Here is a 26,182-nt window from a genome sequence, read left to right on the forward strand (position 1 = left end):
CCCCAGCTCCTGCTCACCCGGCGTGAGGAACTCTGGGACCGTCCTCACTCTGCTGCTTCAGGAAACTGTTGTCCCCTCTTGCTCTGCACCTCTCAACTGCCGCTGCCTCACTGGAAACCTGTCCACTATGAGAAAGGGCTCCTGCTATTTTGGAAGCACTGGGTTGTCTCCCTTCGGGGCCTTCTAGTGTGACCTGTAACCCATTTGTTTTGCTGGCCATCCTTATTCCCTGTGAACGACAAGCTTGCCTAACGACAGGGGCTGTTATAATGCCATTTTTGTTGACCACAGATACCCAGGGCCTCTACACAGCTGTTGAATGAATGAGTCAGTGTCTCAAAGCAGAAAGGGCCTGGGCTTTGGAACCAGACAGGTTGCACCCATACTGGCTCCACTGCTGCTTAACTGTGACAGAGTTGTCACTGTGGCTAAGGGTGACACCCAGGAGGGCCCCAGAGTGCCCAGCACAATACAGACACTCAGTGAGTCTCAGCTACTGCAGACTCTAGGTACTCTGCTGTCTTAGCTTTAAAAAAAAAAAAAAAGGCAAGAAATCACCTTCATATGGAAAATTAACATGTCTTAAAAAAAATCCTAAATTTAGACAAGCTAATTGTCAAGCGGTGTGAATGAACTAGCCACAGCCTGAACCTCCCCAGCACTAATAAATACCCCTTCACTTCCTCTAGACTCTTCCAAGTTCATCTCCCGCTGCAGACTGTCTTTGCAGATTTCCATCCCTCTCACTTCCAGGAGGCCAGCTGTAAGGACATCCAGATAGCAGAAAATGCATTTGAGCTGTTCTGAAATGAGAAGCCTAGGCAAAAAAAAAAAAAAAGAGGTAATAACCCTGCTTTCCAATAGCCAAAGAAACATACTAAAAAGCAACAGTGTCAAGTGGGAAAACACAAGGGCCTATTTCAGGATTAAGTCCTTAGAATAAAGCAAGTTTGCAAGGCGTTTCTCAAACTAAGCCTGGCCTCATCTGTAAACGGCGGCGCCATCTGCCATGTCGGGACCGACCTCATAGGGTGTTCTTACGACGACACCTACTGCTTGACACCAGACACTGTCCCAAAGATTGCCCAGGTCTGCTGTTTGAACCCTCCGGCAGGACCACCGGCATGCTGTGTCCCTCTGAAGCTGTGCTCTGCACTTCTCTTGGCACTCAGGCAGAGAACGTTTTCTGATGAAGAGACCAGTCTGCCCCCCTTCCCACATTAATTAGAAGAAAGGAAGACAAGAAAGAGGGCTTTGCCTGACTCCAGACTTTCTCCTTTCTCTGGTCCTGCCCATTTCCTATCAGGAAGACAGCTTTGGGAATTAGGAGGGGTGGGGTCTGTCAGATATTCCTGTGCTGTCCTGCAGCTGGCCTCCGTGCCCGCCTTCTACCAAATTCAAATTAGGTTTAACAAATCCTTAAAAACCTGTTTCTCTAGACATGTTATTTACTCGTTAATCCATGTTAAATTCCAAAAAGAAATAAAAGACAGAAAGAATTATGTTTTACTTGGAAGCTGAAAAGAAAGCTTTGAACAACTTGCCCAGGGTCACCAAGCTCTGGTGGACAGGACAGGATTAGTACTTCCTGAGGACCTGGGCTTTTCGTTTTCGCCACAAGACCTGGGGCTTTTTGTTTCACCTTCAGCACCAAATATTCACCACAGGCAATGGCTTCAGAAGCATCAAGGCTCAAGATCTGATGTAGCCTTGAGTACAATTCAATTGCAAGGCCATGTTCTGGCAATATTCAACTTATAAATCAGAGGGAAACTACTTAGGACCATCCTTTCCTTCCCCTCCCATTATTATAGGAAGCTTCGGTGAGGAACCTTCAGGCTGCTCACAGCTAAACAGATACAAAATTTCAAGAAACTAACTGGTGACAGTATTTGGCTCAAGTAATGATTTACAAACAAAATCCAGATGATTTTGATCTCCAAACAAAAATCAGATTGACCTGACACAAAGTTTAACAGACTGTGGCATTTAACCCTTTCTGACGTGGATTTCCTAAACCCTACCTTAGACCAAAGCTCAAACTGCCCTAAGCCATTTGGCTAAGAACTAAAATTGTCAAAACTTTAAGGCCAATTGAGTGTTGCTGAGTAAATGCTGAAGTGCAGCAATCTGACTGCACCTCTCCCAAACAGGCATTCTTTATGCTACCAGCACAGAAAAGCTGTTAGTTAAATGTTTCAATTCAGCTACATGATAAAACGGCAGTCAATTCGGACGTCTTAATGAATAGCTTTGCTGAAGACTGTTCCCTAGCATGTCACAAGCCTGTCACAGATGATCCAGTATCTTATGAGATTCAATTCCTAAACCAGGGACTAGGCACCTCTACCACAATGCCACTTTGACAAACGGCAGCTCAAGTCTTCTACTGAACCAGAAGCCTACATCTCATGTCTTACTCTCCATGAGGCTCCGCCTTCCAGTTGGCTCTGGTGTCTGGTCATGTCTCAAACACCAGGTGGGATTCTCCCTACCCTGTCTTCTCTTCATGAAAACCAGTATGAAAGGTTTCAAATAAAATACCACTCAAGTCAGAGCCCCTGACATGCTTTAACTTCTAATCCTTTACTCATGGAAGCTCCACTGACGTCAACAAACCAAAAATCACAAGAACTTAAAATAATTCTGAATGACATTTTCCTACCAGCCATTACTAATAAAAAATTAACTCACTAGGATACAAATCCCATGAAGCCAGCAAGTTAAAAGTCTGACCTAGAGTTCCCTGGTAGCTCAGCTGGTAAAGAATCTGCCTAGAATGCAGGAGACCCTGGTTCGATTCCTGGGTCGGTAAGATCCTCTGGAGAAGGGAAGAGCTACCCACTCCAGTATTCTGACCTGGAGAATCCCTTAGCAGAGGAGCCTGGCAGGCCATATTCCATGAGGCCTTGCAAAGAGCTGGGTCAGAGAGAATTTGAAAACATTACTGAATAGACAAGAGGAAAGGGGACATTATTTTAAGTTTCTGACCTCACCTTATTATAGATTTACTTCCCCTTTATCTCAACTGCATTATCCTTTTTAAAAACTACACTGTTAGCCATTTCAAAGGTCTAAGCTATTTCAAACTCTTCTGGAAATACAGTAAAATTTTCAACCTCTCCCACAGCCTGTTTGCTTAACAACAATCAAATCCAAAACTCTTCATAAAAGTACTACAAGGCTGGGACTTCCCTGGTGGTCCAGCGTTTAAGCATCCACCCTCCACAGTGGCAGACGTAAGTTCAATCCCTGGTCGGGAAACTGAGATCCCGCATGCCACAGAGCGACTAAGCCCGCGGGACTCCAACTAGAGAGCCTGTGTGTTTCAACTACTGAGCTGGCGCACTCCAGAGCCCGTGCTGTGACAAAAGACCCCAAGTAACAAAATGATGGGACAAAGACCCAGTGCAGCCAAACAAGTGAAAATGAAAAACAAGAGTTCTGAATTTAAAATTTTTTTAAAGTCTTGGCCAGACTACAAGGCCAAGAAGCTGTTGATGGCAAACACTAGGATTCCCCATAGCTCGCCTTTCTTCTAGCCACCATAGCGTCTATTTTATAGATTTCAGTTTACAGGGCTGTGATCAGAACCAACCCTGGGAAGTCTGGCCAATGAACCTTCTTGGGAGATCCAGGGGACACCAAGAACAAACCTGGCGATGAGAGAACAGGCTCTCAGACACCCTGTGGCTCAAGGAAGGCTCGCTGTATCAAGGGCCCTGCAAACACCCATCGTATTTCCTCCCAAATCAAAAGCAAGTCCAACAGAACAAACATGCAGGAATCCATTGTGAAGGAAGTACAGATAGGTCAGAACCTGCTTCTAAAGATAACAGTAAGATTACTGAAGATCACTTAGAGGGGTGGGGTGGGAGGTGGGAGGGAGGGGACATATGTATATTTATGGCTGATCCATGATGATGTATGGCAGAAATCAACACAATAATTGTAATTATCTAATTAAAAATAAATTTAAAAAAAAGAAAAAGATGGCTGCAGATTAAGGGAATCACTGTGAGCCCAATCTAAAATTTTAACTACTGCCTTGCAAAGGCAAGGATGAAAGAGGGACTCCTCCCTCCGTGGAAGTGGATGAGCCTGTCATGAGTACAACGAACTAGATGCCCCGTTAGGTTCCTTCTCTGAGATCTTATCAACACATTGAAAAAAAAATGAAAGCCTTGTGATAGATACACATACTTCGAATTCAACCGTTGACTGGCACAGGCAAAAACCATACTTGCAAAATTAACTTTTTCAAAAATTTTCATTGTCAAGAAACTAAACTATCCACATTTTGGGTTATTTATTTAACAAGACAAAGGCCACAACAATACAAAAGATAAGTCTGTCCAAAACAGTCACATATTCAGGAAAACTAAAACAGAAGACATGTAACCTAGGATGATTTCAAAAACCAGCAGCAGAATCTCTATCTTTAAAGGAGTGTTATAGAGTAACAAAAATTCTCATGGACTCTCAAGGAGACCACACAAAACAGAAAACAGCATAACCAAATACCACTCACTCAAACTTACTAGAAGTGATAGATGAAAGATATATACAATTATAATCACTATGACCAAGATACTTAACATCCCATAACCAATACTTAATGCAGCCAGTGCTTATTCTCAAGACCATCAGAGACTTGACTCCCTTAAGACTTCAAGGACTTAGGCTTTCTGTAAGAACCTTAACATTTTCTAAATAAAACCTAATTTTACTAAATCAGATTAGAATGAATTATGAGTGCTTTTAAGAGTTTGCAAAGATAATTATTTTATAGTTGGGAAGTGTGTAACATTCACAAATATATTTGTCCTGAACATGCCACAAACATAGATTAAAAATGGAAATGTGAAACCAAGTCTAAATTAAAGAGCTGCAGTAACCTAGGAGTACACTAACGCTCCTTCTAATAGTCTTGGCATAGGGTCCAGGCACGGTCGGCTCGCCGCTGGGGGCGGCTTTCTTGGCTGTGAAGGCAGATCATGCCCTCTGTCACTCATGGGGAGTAGTTCTGCCCAACTGTCTCTTCTCGACAACTTTATCATCAATCTCTTTATTAACAGCTCCACTGCAGTCAGAAAACGCAAACAAGGACCAGTCTTCATGCCAGATTTCTGGAAATCACATAGCACCAGGCAGCACACAGTGTGAAAGTTTGTAAGGAGGGTGTTGTGCCAAGAGAAAGACAGCATCCATGAGGAATAAGCACAAAGCTGGGACATTTTACATTATTATATTAAAATACACTACCCACTTTCTTATGCCTAAAATCCTGAAAAGAACCTACTCAATATCCACATTTGTGTACAGGGACTGGAAAGGGGCACAGTAGTGATGTAAGATCACTTTACTTCCCAGAGATAACTTTGCTATTCTGCCTTTCCATAAAATTGATAACCCCTTATATATCATGATTAGAAAACATACAGGGCTGAGACAAATGTCTGCAATGACCTGAATGAAACTCATAAAACTGACATTTTTGAACTTAAAACACGTATTTGGGGACGGAAATCTGCTGAATCAAAAAATAGCACTAATTAACGGAAGTGTTGCTAAACAGCTTATTTGTAAGAGACTTTATATATACATTTTTTTAACTGGGTCATAATCACATGATTAATATGAAATTTAACACACCCAAGTTAAGTAAAAACTGAGTATAATGTCTGGTAGTTCTAAATACTGAGATGCATGGTACTTAGACTAAGTGATACTTCATCACTGCAAGTATTAATTACATGACACTCAGCCCACGACATAAACCCACCAAAGATCAGGATTTACCTTTAATGATTTTCCCTTTTAATCTGTTTTACATTTCAATCTATTGACAAAATTGTTTGAAAAATATTCTAGATCTATAAGTAAAACAAATTTTTATGTTTTTAAGATTCTGATACTACAACTGAATTTACACTGTTCTAAATAATGCATTTTGCTATAGTGTGTCTTAGGTAAATTGTCTTAGGGCTGTGATGTTTGTGCTCAGGTAGAAAAGGACCTGAGTGTTAAGTTCAAGGCAGGGTCAATCAGCTCTGGGGCTTCTAGAACTGTTTATTCTGTAAAGTTGAAACAAAACCAACAAACTCTTTCCCTGGTCAATTCTGGGACCCATTAAGAAAAACTGTGAAAGACTTAACATAAATCCATTCTTCCCACTAAAAAATAAAAATAACACGTGTAAACAAAAACTCTAAGCTGGGTGGCAAGGAGGAAACTATTTTTGATAAGGCATTATCTTGTACCTTGGGAATATCATAGTAAAAAATATAAAGCTTTGATTGGAGCACACACACCGACTGTTCTGTTCTTCATTTCACCTATTAGTGAAATTTGAAGAGATCCAAAACAGGAAAAAAGTGACTACATAGCCTTATTTACATTATTGTAAAGTATGACTATTTTCAACATCAACATTTTAAGTATTAGGTGGCTAAACTCGATGAACTCTAAACAAAACTGTGCCCACTGTAGATGTGGTCTGCAGCTATCTGAAAACATGAAGCATTTAAAAAGATGACCAAAGTACAATTACAGTCACAAGCTTTCACACAAATGTGAGCTTTCTGAAACAGGAACTTGTGCACAACCGCAACTCTACCCGTTCAAGCAATGTCCTACGAACTGAGACGGGACTAGGAAAGGAACAATGTACTTAAAATTCCATCCCTTTCAGCAAATGTGTATGGTCTGATCAGCTGTAATGAATTTCCCAGAACATTAAGACAAAAGCATGTCTCTAAGGAAGAAAAGCTGAAGTTGAAATGACTTTCCAAGTATTTGAAATCATTTCTAGAATTAAGTACATAAAATCACTTCTGCAATACACGGCTCAGAACTACTGATGCCATCGTTCTTGGTGCCAGAAGCTACATAAAATGTCACAAGAATTTTTAAACTGACAAGTACGGAGAAAGGATGAATAAATTGATTTTACAAATGAGAAACATATCACACATAATTAAACAGACCACTTGTCTCTGTATGACTGAAGGTCATGTTCATTACAGAACACACAATTCCCCCCCTCCCCCCGCCCCCGAAGTTCAGGTCTGCAATTGAGACAGCATCCGTTTGTGATTTTGGTTTGAAGAAAAGCTAATAGAAAAGAAATAAAGTGGAGAAGTTTTTTAAAAAAGCAAAACATACAATTCAGGGTAAAAGGCAATTAATTTTCCTTGTACTATTCTTTTATTTTAAAATAGGCCAAAGTATATCCAAAGGACTGTTCAATGCCTTTTTAGGTAAACAGTTTATCTTTTTGCTTAAGTGCACTGAAGTGCACTAACAGTTAATATTTCCAGGGCTTGGTCTAAAGTTTGTGTATATTAATGATTTATCCTTTCATATATCAATTACTACTTGGAGCTGCTGATCATTTATTGCCACCTTGAGTGCAGCCAGAATTAATACTATGCAGAGCTCTAAAACATTTTTCTGTGTGGAGAAAAAAAACAGAGGTATTAATTAGAAAAATACAAACTTTATTCCAGAATATACTCAGAACCACAAAACACATTTTCAATGATCATTTTACTAATTCAGCAAGATGCATGAAATGTCAAAAGGCTATGTGGGTGATAAAACTCACAAAGTTGCGATATCCAGTTCCATGTTAGGTGTCTTATCAAAGTAGGTATGGTAAGCTCTATTCTGTAGGTGTTAACAATGGAGTCAAGGGTAATTTTTAACAAGTTTCTCTTTTACTGAATAGACCCAAAAGTTAAATGTTCCTTAATAAAAGGTTATTCCACACTGCATTTATTATTTTTACATATAGTAAAGGTATTAGAATCTGGAGTTTCAGGGATGAAAATATGCACAACTGCACATCCTTGAAATAATTTAACATAAGGATGTCAATCCCTCCACTCAAAGCATCTAAGATAACCATACCCAAAAGCTGACCATCACATGCACACAGAATTCATTCCTAATCCATAAATTATGTATGCCTTGTTGACCATTTAAAGATTTACGAAAAGTAGAATCTGATCTGCGTTTAATAAAATGAGAAACGCAGGCTCCTCAATTCACTGAATAACAACAGTGCCACCTGCTGACATTGGAGATAAAGCAGCAGCTGCTCCGAAAACCACCAGCTTTGAAAGGAAGCACAGCAGCGGCACGTACACTGCTGACTACATGGAATAAATACAAAGAAAAGAGATGGTGTCTGTACAAACGGAGACAGTATTTTGGAGGATGGGTCAGCTGAAAATTAATTATCAAGTACTATATTCATGTTTTCCTCCCTAATGATCAATTATATGAAAAACAAATACCTGATGTGAGATGTCAATTATTAGGCTGCTACTAATGGCAAAAATTAATCAGATATAGAGCTTTCTAAAAGTAACCAAAATTAAATTCTTCAGCAAATCTTCATTTAGAGCTATACTCTAACTTACAAGTAGCAATAATGGTATCACTGAAAAAACAAAAAAATAGTCAGTCAAAAGAAACCAGCCAACTGTGGGATTGTGCTGTTTTTTTTTTTTTTTATTGTGTTTTCAATGGAGAAATACATCATCTGTTTACAAAATAGCTCTTGAAAAATACAAGGAGTACAGATACTATAAAACAAAGCAAACTCCAGTCATGAGACACTACGTACATCATGCGAAAGCAACAGTCTGATCTCCAGGTTATGAAAACTAGAATTAAAAAGTCACTACACAGAAAAGGTCCAAGTTCCCAGCTTGGCAAAACTTGGGTGCAGTTACATGAAACGTTTAATAAACTGAATTCTTTTTCCCCAATGTGTAAACAAAATGACAAGACTAAATCTGTGCCTGGCAATTTCGATCTAACTCTGAAGCTACACAAAACACACAGACACCTTGTAGACTTCACCTGTTAGTCTGACCATCTTATCTTCTTAGGCGGTGGGAGGAAGGGCAAGCTGACTGTGCAGAGCAAAGATGCGGGAAGTAGGAATACTGTATACTAGACATTACAAAGTATGGTGAAAAGAAAGCCTCAATTAATGCATAGCCTAAGGGGGAAAAGACTACACTCCAACTTTGGAAAATTAATTTAGAGGGAACGGGGAAGAGTTTAAGTAATTGCAGTTTAACATGAAAAATGCACATGTGATAGAATGGAGCACAATGGAGGATCATAAAACATGCTCACCAGAAAAATGTTAGGTTTGTTTTGTCCAGATTCAGAAAGAATAAGTTTATCAACATCTGGCTTCCCTCGTATATTTGTGAAGATGAATGCTCTGCGGCGTAATTATGAGGAATTATCTACTGATAGGATAAAACAAAATGGAAAAAGGAGTAGAGAGCTGACTAGACGTCAAGTGCTTGCTAGAAATGATTTTTAAATATTTCTGCATGTAAAATTTACTGACAAGTTTTGGTCAACCATTTAAAAATAAAAATTAGTTTAAAATTCTTGGAGAAAATGCGTTTTTGCCCACGTTTAATATTGAAGATCAACTCTACTATAGACAGGAGTTCTGTGGAGTGTACAAAATTCCTCATATTCAGAGATCAAACGGCCATCCAAGATAGATACCATGTTTCACAGGCATTATTTGTAGTCACCCTAAAGTTTCAGCCATGGGACCAAAATTTAGTGTTCTGTGCCATACAGCCACAGAGTCACTGGTTTCACATCATGGCTTAAGAAAATACTGGCATTTTGTTTATGAAAGAAGTCCTACCTTACACATACAAGCAAAAGGGGTGGGGGAGGGAAGAAGAGGGAGGGAGCAAAAAGCTTGGTTTCAAAGACAACAGATTGAAGGCAAAAGAATATGGAGCTTTAAAAAGCTCAAAGAAAAATATTCGCTGGCTGATCGCTGATTTGTATGCACTCTAAACAATTCTATAAATAAAACCCAATATCATTTCTTAATCATGACCCCATCAAAACGAAGTATTTCCTAATTATTCTTTCAATGTCAAATATATACCCTAGTGTTGACATTTCATTTTTAAAGGTTACAGCTACCTCAGAGGGACTGACCTAGATGTACTCTTATCCTTTCTCTGAAGCATAACAGTACATCACTGCGCAACGGCATCTGATTTGAAGACTAATGGTAAAGGAAATGCTTCAGGAAAAAATGAAAATCCATCAAGCTGAAAATCTAAAATTATTTCTACTTTCTAATAATAATAATAAAAAATACATAAAAGTGCATCATCAGAATAAAGAATTCTTATGCCAGTTTGTATTGCAAATTTTCCAAACAATGCAGCAAACATAAACCCAGTTCAGATGTCAATTATGAATACAAATATAGCTTGAGGTTGTTTTTTTTTTTTAAAGGCAGTAATTTTTTGAAATAGTTAATGCAACTGTTGCTAACACAATAATAATAGTACTCCTGGCTTCACATACTAACCTGGACTTCCGATCAAGTGCTGATTAGCCCAGTAAGGGAGGTCACAAAAAAACCCTCAATCCACTTTCAGTCACGTCTAGTCTTGCACCCTCCGTTCTCCTTTTTTAGCATTTGAAGACAACAGGTTGAGTTGGCAGACACTGTTTCTGGACCCCTGAGGTTGTTTTTACCGATTCAATCTCAGTTTTATTGAATTCTTGATAACAGGAATAGGGTTTGCAGGGAGAGCAGGGATATCAGAAAGGTCTGTACTGGATGTTTTCTGAGAATAAAAGCAAAGAACACAACACTGTTCAAAGTACTGTAACTTATCAATGAGATTGATTTTTCACTGCTCTACTTCCTAAGAAATGGAGAGGACCTTCTCATAAGAATTAAAATCTTAAAAACACTCTAAAATGTTGTTAAAATGGAGCACAAAAAAACATGACTATTACTACAAAATTGTTTTAACACTTGTAGAAATTTTCAAATAAGGAACAATATTTTGCTAACATTTTAAGCAATATACAAAAACTAAGTAAGTTCAAAAACAGCTTTAATAAACACAGTCCTCCAAACAATAACCTATCATACACTTATTAAGTTCATGTTAAGTTAGAGCACTAACAGTCATATATTAACTGGCACTGGAGCACCACCATGTGGAAGAATACTTAAAGTTCACTTTACACACAGGAGCAGCAGTAGCAGTTAACAGTGAATGTATTATTTTCTGACTCTGTCAATTAAAATTTAAATCTACTGAGCAACAATTTGATTTATTCAAAATTTAGGGTGGCTTTATTATGTTAAAAACAATTACTCACAAAGCCTTTTTTAACAACAACAACAAAAAAAGATGGCATTTTTAATTGTTTTATTATGGAAAATTCCAAACATACACAGAAGTAGAGCCTTATATAATGAATGCTCGTGTATTCATTACCGACTTCATCAAAGCCAATCCACTGTTCTCCCACCTTTACTCCCAGATTATTCTGAAGCAAATCCCAGAGAGCCTATCATTTCTTCTGTAAATATTTCAAGTTTATCTCAAAGATTCATTGTTAGACACAGTCACAACATTAATACCTCCCTTCTATCACCAAATAAAGAGATTAAAAAAAATTTTTTTAATCGACATAACTTTTTATATTATATATATAACCTGGTGATTTTTCTCTCAATGGTTCTAGGGATCTTTTCATTACAAAGAAAATTCTAATTCCTTATAAAAATATCTAAAAGGCAAACACCCAAGGGTATGAATCACTAGAGGAATGAAGTCAACAAAACAAACTATGAAAACAGTTCCCTAGAGATTAATGTGGCTAACCTAAATGCATGCAGTCACAATCACAGAACTGAATTTTGATAAATAAGTTTGTCTGTGTATCAGTATCAAGTACAACACTTCCTAATGTTGTTGGAATTACTCCACGCCACCCCACAAAATTTTTACTAGCTAAAGGCTATGAAAATAAAACATTTCAGAAAGTAATCATAGCATTTATATATCAAGAAGAACTATGAAGGTTAACAGCCAACAAAAACTCATCTTAAAATTATCACATTAAAATAACTCTGAGCCACAAAGCAGCGTAGTTCCACTGTCTCGTCAGTCCCGCAGCGTCACTGGCAGTAGCTTTGTGGAAGTTAACCAGTTTAATGTCTACTTAAAGGAAGTATTTACTTTATGTCAGAGCCTGACTTAGACTTTGGAGTATATTCAGTTTGAAAGGATTCGAGAAGAAAACAATTAATTATTTCACAAACAAAATGAAGGTTCACAAATTAATGAAAAGAGTCCAAGTGTCTACTGTACACAAGGGACTGTCACAGCAGAATTTCTAGGACAAATGAAAAAATAGCTTTAAAGAACTATGCATTACACTAAATAATTAACTGAAAAGCAGAGGTGAAAAGTGAAGCAGAAACACATTTTGAAAATAAAACATTTGAAAAGCAATCCATGAAGAAGGATTTTAAGTTCTAATTTAAAGTTCACTCTCTGACTTATAACAAAACCTCCAGGTGAAGACGGCATATTGTGCAGTGAGGATTTAAATGATCTGCAATGTCAAATAATATAAAAAGGGGATGAGTTAGCATCCTGACTGTGCAAAAGAATGGTTTCATCACAACCAGTGCTCCACCTCTGAATACTATAAATATATTTGTAGGTGAGCACTTACTTTCAGAAAGATAATTTCAATAAACTTCTGATGTGGTCACTTTAATTCATTATACGACACTAATCTTAACAACATTTATAAAGTTCCCCTTGCTTTTTGCACTTAGTACCTGAGAGGCCAACAGAGAAGTCGCTGTCTGAATGGTTTCTGATTGAGTTGTACTTGTCTCTGTATCAAGTTGTTCCTGTGAGACAAAGAGGACGGGGGAGGAAAGAGACTTAAAAAAATGACAAAAGAACATAACTGGGTTTGGTGGTTAATAAAAAAGACAAATTGGAAGACAGGAGGGATCAAGAGAAAGATGTGACTACATTACAAAACCATCTATCACATCAAATGGTTAATCATCAAAAGAAAAAAACAAACCTCATAGGTTATTTATTTAACCATTTCAGATACACATGAATTTCTATTTGCCTACGTAAACTTTATAAGGCATGGTCAAAATATCTCATGACTTTCCAACCAACTTCAACCTGGACATTTTAAACAAGCACTCATTAAAGACACATATATGCATATTATGAAATGTTGCCTGGACAATAATTAACAGAGTATAAACCCAAGCTCAGCTTAAGCTATGTGAATAAAATAAAACCAATTCAGTATTATTAAATTAAATTACCCAGAAGCACAAAACTGTTCTAAGGCCTTTAATTAAAAGAAGAAAATGTCTCTAAAACAGTCCTCCTTCCTTTTGGTTTCTATTCCCCTTCTCAATAACCAATGCACTGATTCTATTTGAAAATCATCAGAAAATACAGGGTGAACTGTGTCACTCCACTGCCCTAGCCTTTTTCAAAGCAGTGCACAAAAAATAACAGAGATATGCACATGTAAGTGAAAATAAACATACAAAAATGTGAATTTTCTGTAAAATATATACAATAATAAAACTACAAAACACCAAATTTCTCCTGTGACACTGAAAACGTTAACACCGGAGTAGAAATGGGAGAGCGCAGTCTCTCTGCAGCATAACCTCAGCAACACATACTGACTTTAAAACATCTGTTTCTCCCAGGAATTCCTTTCATTAATTTATCCTAATAAAATGAACAGAAATGGATGGCAGGTATTTAGCTACAGTCAACACTGTAGAAAAGGGCCAAGTTCCCTTTTTTAACAGAAACAATTGCTAACAATAGGCAACTAGTTGAATAAAATAAGGTTTAAAGCCTTAAAATAGCATTCAATGCAGCTATAAGTAGTATCTGCAGATGACGCAATGGCATAACTATTTTTCTGCTTTACAGAGTGAGTAAAGATTTGAAAGCAGAAGGCACTGGTATATGTAGGCACAAACAAAACCTATAGACACCAAAATAATATTTGCTAACATATCGATCTGGATAATATGCGGGTAAGGAGGAAGATTTGCAGTTTTTCTACAACTAGGAGAAAAAAGTTAAAAGCCTCCAGTACACTTCAATTTCTGAAAAAAATTATATTCAAAATCTAATACTTGGCTACACCAGTCTTTCCCATCCCATCTACCTTGATTCAAGCCCCCTGCATCCCAGGTTCTAGCCAGAGCTGTGTGCCAAAAACTGGCTCTGTAAATATACCACACTCTCACCTCAAGAGTGAGATGCCCTTCTCATCTTGTACTACCCTAAACCCTATGAATCCTTCAAGGATCACTCCAAATACTGTGTTCTCCCTTCTGTGATGTCTTTATTATTTCTGCAGTCTTGCCTCTCATCACCATCACCTGCTTTCATTTTAATGTAATCAACCACATCTACCTCTTACCTTCTCTACTTAAATACAAGTTCCAATACAGGCAGGAACATCTCACTATTCTATTCCATTTAGTGCCCACCAGATACCCCCACATCTAGGAGGACTTCATACACTTGAGGAATTCAATTTCGATGCCATAAATGAGTATTAAAAAGGAACAAACACATCTCTAAACACAATACTGAAAACAACCTAAAGCCTATAGAACAAAATACAGTGCAGTACTCTGAAGACATTTCTATCGCATCTTCTGTACTCTTAACTGTTTATGAATTCTGAGGCTAAATTAGTATACCTTTGTTTCTGTTTTATCATGTCCACTCAAAGCAAGACAGTTAGCATCTTCACTTGTTTCATCCTGTTTTTAAAAAAAAAAAGCTTTATTCTCTAAAATGAAAATTTAGATTGTTCTTTGCCAATGACTTATAAAAATTTTTAAAGTATAAAATAATTAACCTGTAAGATCAAGTTTGTCCTTAAAATAGATTACTGGTTTGCTTAAATTTTTTTTTCATGTTAACAAATTAGGCTTTAAAAAGAACATGAGGAACACTGTCATTGTTAATCAGTCATCGACAGAAGTATATTCCCCAAACTATGGAGTTCATAAAACACTTTACTTGTAAGGAAGAGAAAAAAGAGCTCACTGATCAAACATAGGAACTTGGAATACTATCACCTCCTTTTTGGGAGATTCATATATATTAGTACATAAAAGGTTCTGAGAAGCTCTAGAAAGACTATCTCTTTTTAACTTTCCCAAACTTAATTTAACCACAGAATCCCCTTGGCTTAGTGTTTAACATATTGGAGGAGGCCTGAAAAATATTCTCTTCAGGTCTTTTTTTCCTCCCTAATTTACTGTAATTCTATTTAAAACAATTTATTTTTGGTAAAGAGGAGAAATGAGAAACCAAAAATGGCTGTACTTTCTCACTCCTGTAGTGAGTGACTTGGAATAAACATCACTTTCCTAAGAAAAACAATTTTGACCCTAACTTCTCTGCTCTCCTTAGTAGGCAGAAATAAAATTTATTTGTAAATGTGGCTTTAAAACAAGACATAAGAAACACAGCTAACTTACAAAGTAGAAAGGATTTAACACCAGTATCAACCCATTCCCTTGAGGACTTTATTTGTATCCTGCAAACATACAAACTTAAAAAATAGTAACTTAAGTCACAACTGGGAAAATTTCAATACCTGACTGGCTATGTGACACTATAGAATTATTATTACTTTCAGTAAATATAAGATAGGTGTATACATATATATGTATACATACATATACACACACATTATCAGTATATTTACCAATATAAAATCACACACAAATATTTACGATTGAAATGACATTCTTGGGATTTGCTTCATAACAATGGGAAAAAGAGTAGATTTGTAGATGAAACAAGACTGGCCCTGAGTTGTTGACTGTTAAAAGCTTAAGTAACGCAAACATAGCTTGTTCATTACAATTTCGTATATGTTTGAAATTTTCCATAACATAAAAAAATTATGTATATACATATATACACACATATATACACACAAAGCATTTAGCCATAGAATCCAGGTGATAAGGCAAACTTTTTCTATATTTATTTTACATTTCTACCAAAAAGATTTAGCATATGATAAAAATTAAGCAAAAAGCAAAACTAAATTACCTGACGATACCTAAAATATCTGTACACGTGTTAGTATATTATTGAGTAGGCCAGTGTTTGATTCCGGTTTACTCAAACCTCTAATACTAAGGACTCATTAACAAATAATGAAACACCTAGTAGGAGACCTTCAAAAATCAAAGCATTTGTAACAGACTTTTTCACCTTTAGCACCATGACATTTAGGCCTGAGTTCTAATCCTTACTCTGACTTTCATTAGTTTTATAAATGGGAAAGTTATTGAACCTCAAGCTCCTCTTCTGGGAAAGGAGATGATCTATGAGAAAACCTAAAATTCTAAGATCCATTCATTATCTTAAAATTCTACTTCTGTTAGTCAACTCCAAGAAGTTGTCCTAAGTAAGATGCAAACTGTGAGAAAATACATAGAACAAAAAATTATAAGGGGGACAGGGCAGCGATGAATCTGTATTTCTAAAGATACTTAAAAAAAATCAATCAAGGATCTTAGGATCTTACTTACAGAGTTGAATAAACAAAAACTACTAAAAAAAATCAATGACACAATCACAGGCATTTGAGTGCTCACTAGATATCTGACTGCTCATCTTTTTCTAGGTAGACTTTTTTTCCTTATACTTTCTTTCCTGTAATTATTACCTTTTAGATACATGATTTTAAAAATACTAATGAAATAATATGACTGAAGTCTGAGTTTTGCATCTAAATAATCCAAGTACAGGCGAAATGGAAAGCGAAAAGAATTAAGGGTACAGGGACTGTCTGAATTCACTACACCTGAAATTGCATGATGGGTACTCTTGTATATATTTGAAGTCTTATTTAAAAATTAAATGATCTCTTGTGTGTATTTATATTTTTCTATATGAAGTTAAAAAATTCTATATTCCTATTGCCTCTCTAAACTAGACGTGAAACAAGAGTATTTCCTACCAAGGTAAGCACAAATGGAATTTTAAGTATTGTGCTGATACATATTTTGGAACTCTTACAGGGAAAGGAATTAGGCCATTAACATGAAGCAACAGAATGATAGGTATCTAGAGTTATGCTTACACATACCTTACAGGCACAAAGAAACATGAATTGTGAAATGCTTTGACAACTCCAAACAAGCACCACTAGACAGAAAGTGGTATTACGTCAAAACTACATTCTTAGGTTGCTGCACAACAGTATCAGGTAGAACCGGGGTCTTTAATAAAAACATTAGTAGGTCTAATTCTTGGAGAGTCTAAATCAGTATATTTGGAGGAAGCCCTAAAATCTGTATTTTAAAAAGCAAAATCAAAACAACAAAATCTGAAAAACTGAGGCTGAAAATCAACTTGCCTTGAGATAATTACAGAGACAGATGTGTTTCAGAATACATGGTACCAAACATGATATACTATACCCATTTTTCATTCTCATTTAGCATTGTCAGAGTGACAAAATTCATTAAATTATTCATATTTAGTTAACAGTGACTGTTTCCAAAAAATCTAAACCAAAAGGATTCAGATGAAGCTTGGAATAACACTTTTAGAGACAATAATCTTTCACCATTAAAAATCAAATCACTATGTAAGAGCCCTCCTTTCTTGCCACCGTTCTAAAGAAACTTTCATGTAACGAGGAGGTTCCTAAATAACAAGTTATCAGCCAAAAATCTTAACAAAATTGTTGTCTTGGGCTGTCATCTCTGGGACGATGGTGAATGCCTCATTAACAGGAAAACACAGTAATAGTGATTCCAGGAAACAATGAAAGTATGTTACAAGGTTACTTCTATTTTAAGATAAACACCAAAATCAATGTACACTTTTAGCAGTTTTCCTAAAACTATCTGAGACTTTGACGAGGTAAACCAACCACTATGAAAAGTGGAAGTACTATTAGAAAATTTCCTAAAGGGCTGGAGGATATAATCACAATCATTCAAGGTACCAAAACTAATCTAATATGGCAACTTATGGCCAGGCATTCAGTAAGAATTCCCTGAGAACCTCTCAGTGACCCTTTGATACCAAGTACAGTGCAGAAGCTCCAAAACTCCACCTGGAATACAGAATACAGAAGCAGAAAATTGTCTGCAAAGGGGCTGCTGAAGAACTGGTACATGTGAAAGACACAGTCATCAGAGAGCAATATGTGAAGATGACATGCAAACCCAGGCTCAGGTGCGTCATAGCCTAGGCATGCCGCAGAAGTTTAAACAGGAAACACAGCTTTATGCAAGAGTTAGTTACTGAAAAGAGTGGGAAAGCGTAAAAGAGCAAACTACAGCACTGAAGCACCATCTAAAATGACCGAAAAGCTTTCCTCCTCGCTGCTTCTAAATCTGGGCTCACAAGGTTTTCTCCCACTGGATATTAAAACAGGCAAGGTAGTTATTCTCAAGACTGACTAAATATAGATACCTCTTCTGTTTTGGTTTTCTTGGGGCTCTCTTCTTTATGAGGTGAGGATGTCCTCTTGACTCCTACTATAGGATTAGGTATCTTTGCTGCTGCATTTCCTGAAGGTCTTGGTGGTGGGTTTACCAGACGTGTTGAGGAAACAACTCTGGAGACCGTAGGCTTTGGTGGTGATGAAATGGCTGGTTGTGTGGCAGTTTGAGGAATGCTTTCACTCGATGTACCTAAGTAGTAAGTATATAAATACACAAGCGCTAAATTACAGAACACCAAGTTACAAGTTTTTTATTTTAAGTCTACAAGGGAAAAAAAAAAATGGTATTAAAAAACTAAATTCAAACTACTTAACAAAGCCATTTTTCAAAATGAAGGCCAAAACCAAATATAATGTAAGTATTTCCTTATCTGGCATCTCCTTACCCCCTGAGCTTTCACTGGAATTTACTTGTGGCAGAGAAACTTCAGTAGCCTGTATGTTGGTCACAGATGCTGCTGTTACAGCTGGAGCAGGACTGTTTCTGCTAAAAATGGGGAACAAAAATTAAAAAGTGAAAAAGAGCAAATAGAGATAAATAAAACTCTAACAAAATCTAATATGTGAAGTTATTTTTAAAGTAAATGATTGATTCTTTTATTTCTCATACATATGTATACATCAGTAACTAACTTTGACCAAATATAATCAACAATCAAAAGCACAGAAACATTTTAATGCAGTGCTGCTCAACAGAATTTCTGTAACTATGATCTATGTCTACCCTAACCAGTATGGTAACCACTATACACAGGCAGCTACTCTGCACTGAAATACAGCAAATGGGAAACAAAATATTTGATTTCATTTAACATTAATTAAAGTGGCACATACAGCCAATGACTACCATATTAGAAGAGCTAAAAAAAAGACCTGTTCTTGTTTGATTTAGGGTAACTGACTTAAATGATTTGGGGTATAAAAAAATGCCATCAAAAGCTGTAAAACAAGAAAATGGTCTGAGAAATAAGATTCGATGTGCAAAACCTAAGGGTTCATGAAATCCTAAAAGGCCATCCAGTGGTCCAGATAAACAACAAAAGATCTCAAAACCCAATCTCTCCTTCAGTGTTCCGGATCCCACTCACCCTTTGTCTCAGGAAACTCAAATCACCCCCCTCCTTCACTCTCCTATCTCTAACTTTTCTCTCTCAAATAAATCCTGTATCTCTTGTGGTTATTCACTCTCCTTCCACTACAACTTACACTCTCCAACTGCTGAATGCCACGTCAAGGTGGGCAAAACTAGAGGACTTGGATTTTTGATGCTTACAAGACATGCACAAGCAGCGAGAGCAGTCAGCTTATTAAAGTTTTGAGCTCTCTGGTACATGGGAGGACATGAAGTCAAGGGAGTGGGTGATGCCACACCCTCAAAGCGAATACGGAGAAGGCACACAGGACCAAAAGAGAGCCCTGAAAAGGCACAAGCATCTAATGATTAAACAGAAAAGAAAAACAGAACCACCACAGATGCAAGAGAAAACCTGAAATAAAACAGCAAAGGACAGTACATAATAAATAGTTGAGCAAAGATCTATTTTACATACATGTGAAAAAACTCAAAGTACACAAAGGTTTTTATACAACTTCTGAAATTCTTACTAAAATTTTTGCTTCTTCACTCAAAAAACAAAACAAAAAAAAACAGATGAAACCATTAAAAATACAAATGTGGAAGTTAATGCTGTACGAATGCAGAATTGCTTTAAAACTGTAAGATTTAAGGACCAGGTTAATGCCCAAAGACTTCAGATTATGTATGACTGGCCTAAAAACACATCACACATTCAAAGCCAAAGAGAAAAAAACTAAATCCCCATCATCTATTGCACCTTGGCATTTTCTATTTCATGCTAATCCAAAAATTCACCCCAATCTGCATCTTTGCCACTGGCTATTATTTAACAATATACCTTAACAATTTAATTATTAAAACTCCTCTTTTCAAAAAAATAATATATAACATGCATTTAGAACAGTGTTCCTGGTTTAAGTATCAACTCACTAAACAAAGTGATCAATGTAACCATCACAATTTAAAATACCAGCAGCCCCCTCAAAATCTACAATAAACAGCTCCCTTTGAAAATACAGTAGTATAGCCATTAAAAAAAAATCTGCAATGATACACTATGAAGATTCACAGAAGTTAAACATAAATATGGCTTTTTCGCTCTAATTTTTGCCACCACAGCCATGTTTTTTCTTCAAGATAAAAATGTTCAGCTGCTTTGTGAAAGATGCTCAGTCATGTCTGACCCTTTGCAACCCCATGGACTATACAGTCCATGGAATTCTCCAGGCCAGAATACTGGAGTGGGCAGCCGTTCTGTTCTCCAAGGGGATCTTCCCAACCCAGGGATCGAACCCAGGTCTCCCGCATTGCAGGCAGATTCTTTACCAGCTAAGCCAAGAGGGAAGCCCCAAAATACTGGAGTTGGCAGCCATTCCCTTCTCTAAGGGGATCTTCCCGATCCAGGAATTGAACCGGGGTCTCCTGCATTGCGGAGGATTCTTTACCAACTGAGCTATCAGGGAAGCTGCTTTACATGCTCTTAAAGAGACAATTCTTCAAAAGAAATTTCCACTAAAAAAAGCGCACACAAATCTTCTCTGGAAGATCTCCAGTATTTTCAGATATTTACCCCCTGCTACATAGGTGATAAGCATCTCCAGGACAGAAATGTGATTGCGTCCCTCTTTCTGGTTCTCCTTAGCACACCGTGTAGTTCACCACAGGCAGTAGGTATTTCAACTTAAGAAACTGGTTATTCTAACAGCCACTCCACTTCCTTTCCCTTTTTCCTTACCCCTGAGAGCTGCCAGAACTGTTCAACGGACTGGTCTTCATAGCACTAGTAGGTGAAGGCACAGACATGCTGTTGTCACTGTCCATAGACAAGTCGAGGCTGCTATCATTCAGAGGTGTCAACTTGACGCCTTCTGTTGAATGCTGCAATTAATACAGTATTTAGTCAATTATACCTTTATGTTATCCAGATCTCTGAAACAGGAACATCTTTTACTTAACAGATAAATGACTTCTACTGAAAAGCACAAATCAATAAGGTTAGGATAACCAGAAGTGTCATGCCAAAATATAAAAGGCAGATTTGGGACACATACTTTCTGACTTCTTGGGGTCCTCGATTTAACTACAGTTCCTTGGGGGGTGGGGGGGAGGAGGAATGATATATATTAAACATACACACCATGTAAGACACACCTCAAATTAAAAAGGACTTTAATATGAAAATACAGGTAACTTAAGTCATAGGACTATAAACACACACACGTCAACAGTAAAAGATGATAGCAACAATGAATATCTCTGGTTAGTGGGATTAGAAGTAATTTTTTGTTTATAGAGTTCAAATTGTTCTACAACAAAGATAAAAAATGTGTTGATTCTTTAAAAAATTATCAAGTAGTACAGTTCAGTGCCTATTCCTAGTTATTTGTACAAGCCTCTCTGAAAAGCAAGAGATTGCCAAAGCTCTATCTGCAACTTAGGATTTTAACATGGTATATTTAATAGTATAAATTATCCTGTTAAAATAAAACCAAAAATAGTTTCCTGAAAACGTAATGACCACATGTAAATCCAAATGTTGGTCCTGACTCTTAACAAAGTACTCAAAAACAGTTACTCATTGCAGGAAAACCAAAAGCTAAAAAGCTATAAACAGTACTAAGGGATAAAAGTTGATTTTAAATTAACTTAAAGTTTCTGTTTCTGCAATCAGCACTATTATAACATCAAATTCATTTCATTTTTTTTCAGAACACTTTTAGTTTGTGTTCACTCACCTACAGAAACATTTTAATGGAAGTAATTTGCATTATTAAAAAAAACCCATACCCCATATGTATGTACGTGCCTGTGTGTGTGTACAATGCATGTATACCACTCCAATTCCCAAATGACAAGATAACCTAGAGTGAATGCCTCAGAGATACCACTTGTGTATATTACAGATCAATAATGACCAAGTGGGGAAGATGAGATTTAACCATCATCAAAGAAATACCAACCAGACACTTAGTATTTGTAATATAATCTGGATAAATGGTCACAAAATTGAAAGCACCCCGAAAAAGCAGGTCACAAAAGAGTAGGTATCATTAAAAACCTCTTAAAAAATGCACATGATCTGTGGTTACATACATGCACTAAGAGTCTGTATAGATATACACTAAAATATTGAGACAGGTGAAATCGGCAGTGAGATTATGGTTAAACTCTATGTGATACAATTTTTGGACAAAATAAATGTCTGATCACTAATGATACATTTTATAATCTAGAAGATTTTATCTAGGTACTATCTTAAGTAATAGAATAAAAAATTAATTTACTTTAATTACAATCTAGTTGTTCCAAATATAACACTGCCATGTAAACAGGAATTCTAAAAGTCTTTAATCTGAATTAAAGGTTTTAATTCAGTTTTTAAAGGTTCAGGAAAACCTAATTACCTCCTTTATAAATATTTCTATTTCACTAAAATGGCTAAGCATGGAAGAACATAATCTAATTATGCACATTCATTTCTAAAAACACATAAAATGTTTATATATTTTCGTATGCAGTAAACACACATGCAAGTATAGTTGCTTAAACCCATTAATAATGTGACACCAAGGTACAATCAGAAGACAAACTTTTATTTTAAAAATAAAATAATTTAATGATAAATTATACGCTAATTTTATGAAAAAAATAATAAGCTCAATAATAGGAAATACATTTTGTCATGTTCTAGATTTGATAATTCATGAGAAGTAATAAATAAGTGTGTAGAAAGGCTTTAATATAATGCTATTTTAAAAAATGAAATATACTTTTATGCATTTTACACCTAAAAAAATAGTACCTCTATGTTATGAATGATGATGATGGTGGTGGTAACAGAAACAAATCTGAGGATTACTAGTTTTACAGGTTTAGGTACATTTTATCCTCACAGATTACATAATAAGGTAGGTAAAATTACCACAGTTCTAAGGCAAATCAAGAACATGATATTTATACACAACTTGCCCAAGTCTCACAGCTAGGAGGCAGTGGAACCTGAACTTGAACTGTGTGTAACTTCATTCCTTTCTTCCCAATCCCAGGCCCAGATAATAAACCACCATCCAGAACGCAACAGTCCTTATCCTCTAACACATCCTTTTATTTTGTATTGTATCTTAAAAAATATATTGCAAACCTATATATATATATATGTGAATATCTGTACTTTTAACCCAATATATGTACCTCGAGCTCACGTATTTTCACTGCTGTATTTCATTTTAAAAATAAGACACTTTGGAAACCACTTAAAGTAAAAACGTTATTTCTGCACTAAAATTTTAATAACTATAATAAATCCAAATAAGAAAAACATGGCTAACAAAAGTTATCCAACAGGAAGCATCAACAACAGAAGAACGTACTACAAAACATTACATCTGGTTACCACTGCCAGTCATCTTATAATAACTTCTAATTTTTAAATAATACACACGTGTAATTCTTATAAAATAAAATCATTTTCATTTAAAAAGTCATATAATTTACTTGATCTACATATTATGTAATTTAACTTTCTTTACTTTTCAAAGGAAAGTACATACTAATGTGTGATGTTAAATTGATAAGAAGAAGAGATTTCTGAAGAGAACACAAATATATATATAAAATAATGCTGTGAAGTACTTCAACTAATCTGAAGTCTAAAGGAAGTTATGTGAAAGAAACTGATTAGGAGCAAAGTTTCACGTAACGTAATTTCCCCATATAAGAGATTTTCAAAATGCTGTGATCTATATTTCAAATACAACTTACTGACTGAGCCTAAATTCTGAAATACTGATAGGCTGGACACATAAAACACTGATTAGTAATGCCTTCTAAGTACTTTCTAAATTTACCTTTTTCTTTTTCTGAAGCACATGACTAGGCAGTAGTTGATGGAGTTGCTTTCTTTTTACATGCATCGCAGCAATTTTCATGTCCACCTCAAACATCTTGCTGTTTATTGCTTGCCTATAAACTATACAAATTAGGAAATTGTTACAAGCAAAAGAACATGCAATAAAGGCAGTTAAACTCATTCAGGAGAAGCTATTCTCAAGTAGGAACCCGTTCTTCGTTAATACTGCCTATCAGTAAAATTATCTGGTCAAAATGTCATCTCTGATCTGACATAATTCATTGCCTGAGCAAACTCTAATAAATGTCTTTTACCACAAGGTATACATAATGAATAAAAAGAGACTATATTAATTCTTCCAGTGTATTAACTCTTAGAGTAATAAGAGTTAACTCCTCAAGGAGTGACAATTGGGGAAAAGGGGTTTCTTAAATTCATACTTATTTATGCTGCTGCTGCTGCTGCTAAGTCGCTTAAGTCGTGTCCGACTCTGTGCAACCCCAGAGACGACAGCCCACCAGGCTCCCCCATCCCTGGGATTCTATTTATGCTAGTAATATATAAAATTCTAGACCAAGTATGTAACAACTGCAACAAAACAAAAGTCAGAAGGTACCCAAATGGAAAATATCATATGTTCTTGACATGGGGAATATAGCAGGAAATAAGAGACCAAAAAACCCTCAAACTTCATTCTAGTGGAGAATAAAATGTAATGTATATTTCATATCAGATGGGTGATAAGTGCTATGGAGGAAAAAACTGAGTAGGGGAAGAAGACAGGAAGCTTAGCAGGGAAACAGATTACATGTGAGTGGAGACTCACATGAAAGTTGGTAAATAAGCTCAGAGTACCCTGTGGGATCCTTTCTAGGAAGCGCAAACACTAAGAACAAAAGGTCCTGAGCATGCTTGGGATGTTTGAGGAATGACAAAAAGGCCATGGGGAGAAGGGAAAGTAGAAGATCCATAAGCCCTTATCTGTAATCCTAAAGTCCCCAAAGACAAATTCTGATCTGAACTATTTGTACCTATACTGTATGTAAATATTATATAGAAATATTACTGTCTTTGACTATAGAATGTTGCTCCCCACTGGAAATATTATTACTTTATTACTTTCCTGACCTCAAGACACATGGATAAAGGATTCTGAACTTATTATAAGTTTTATATATAAAGAAATTATATATATGTGTACACAATTACAAAGAAATGAGGTCAAAGTCATAATGGGAAGACTAGGTCACATAAAGGCTTGCAAACCACAGTAAGGATATGGACTGATTCAGAGGGAGATGGGTACGCTTTTAGTAGGTGAGACATGATTTAGCTTAGTATCATCTGGATGCTGACTGAGAACAGATGAAGGGCAGAATAAGAAAATTACAACAATGGCAGTGATCCAAAAGACCAGTGATAAGAGGCTTGGGTAAAAGCAGGAGAAATAGCAAATAGTACCAAGAATCTCAATGTACTCTGAAAATAGGGACAAGATTTTTTTTTTTAATAGATTAATACCAAGTATGGGGAAAACAGGATTCAAAGACTGTAAGATTTCTAACTTGAGCAACTGTAAATTCACAGCTGCCAGATCTCATTTCTCACCTGAGATTAAAAAGATTTAATGCTAAAGGAGACAAGGGCAAGAACTTGAGCTTTCAACATGTTACATTTGTTTTGTCAGAAAATCCCACAAAGTATTCCATTAAAATGTTTCAAGATACAGGACAACCAAATATTTCTTTCCCCAATATTTCTTTAATATGCTATAAAATCTTGATGGAGCATAAGTACAAAGTGTGATAAGCAGTTCAACAAGGTATAATGCACAAAATAAATTTTCTAGTCCAAGTATCTCTACATGA

At 36.3% G+C, this 26,182-nt stretch overlaps 1 protein-coding gene across 6 annotated transcripts in view; it reads right to left on the minus strand.

Moving 5' to 3' along the window:
• Window positions 1-8,499: 8,499 nt before the first annotated feature.
• The window catches only part of PAPOLA (poly(A) polymerase alpha), a 50,355-nt gene continuing 32,672 nt past the window's right edge, over window positions 8,500-26,182 (minus strand). For 2 of the 6 annotated variants that reach the window (XM_086363041.1, XM_086363040.1), the window contains exons 16-22: window positions 24,313-24,434; window positions 21,201-21,343; window positions 18,774-18,874; window positions 18,357-18,577; window positions 14,600-14,662; window positions 12,668-12,742; window positions 8,500-10,643 (exon numbers count right to left, since the gene is read on the minus strand). In XM_086363041.1, coding sequence (XP_086219167.1) covers window positions 10,548-10,643; window positions 12,668-12,742; window positions 14,600-14,662; window positions 18,357-18,577; window positions 18,774-18,874; window positions 21,201-21,343; window positions 24,313-24,434 — 821 coding nt within the window. In that variant the 3' untranslated portion in view covers window positions 8,500-10,547. The remainder of the gene's footprint in view (window positions 10,644-12,667; window positions 12,743-14,599; window positions 14,663-18,356; window positions 18,578-18,773; window positions 18,875-21,200; window positions 21,344-24,312; window positions 24,435-26,182) is intronic. The other 4 variants (XM_086363044.1, XM_086363043.1, XM_086363046.1 and 1 more) reach the window with 2 other exon arrangements.

The sequence above is a fragment of the Bos grunniens genome, chromosome 21, assembly GCF_055505025.1.
Source record: "Bos grunniens cultivar Pamir isolate PY7600 chromosome 21, Bosgru_T2T1.0, whole genome shotgun sequence".
Lineage (NCBI taxonomy): Eukaryota > Metazoa > Chordata > Mammalia > Artiodactyla > Bovidae > Bos > Bos grunniens.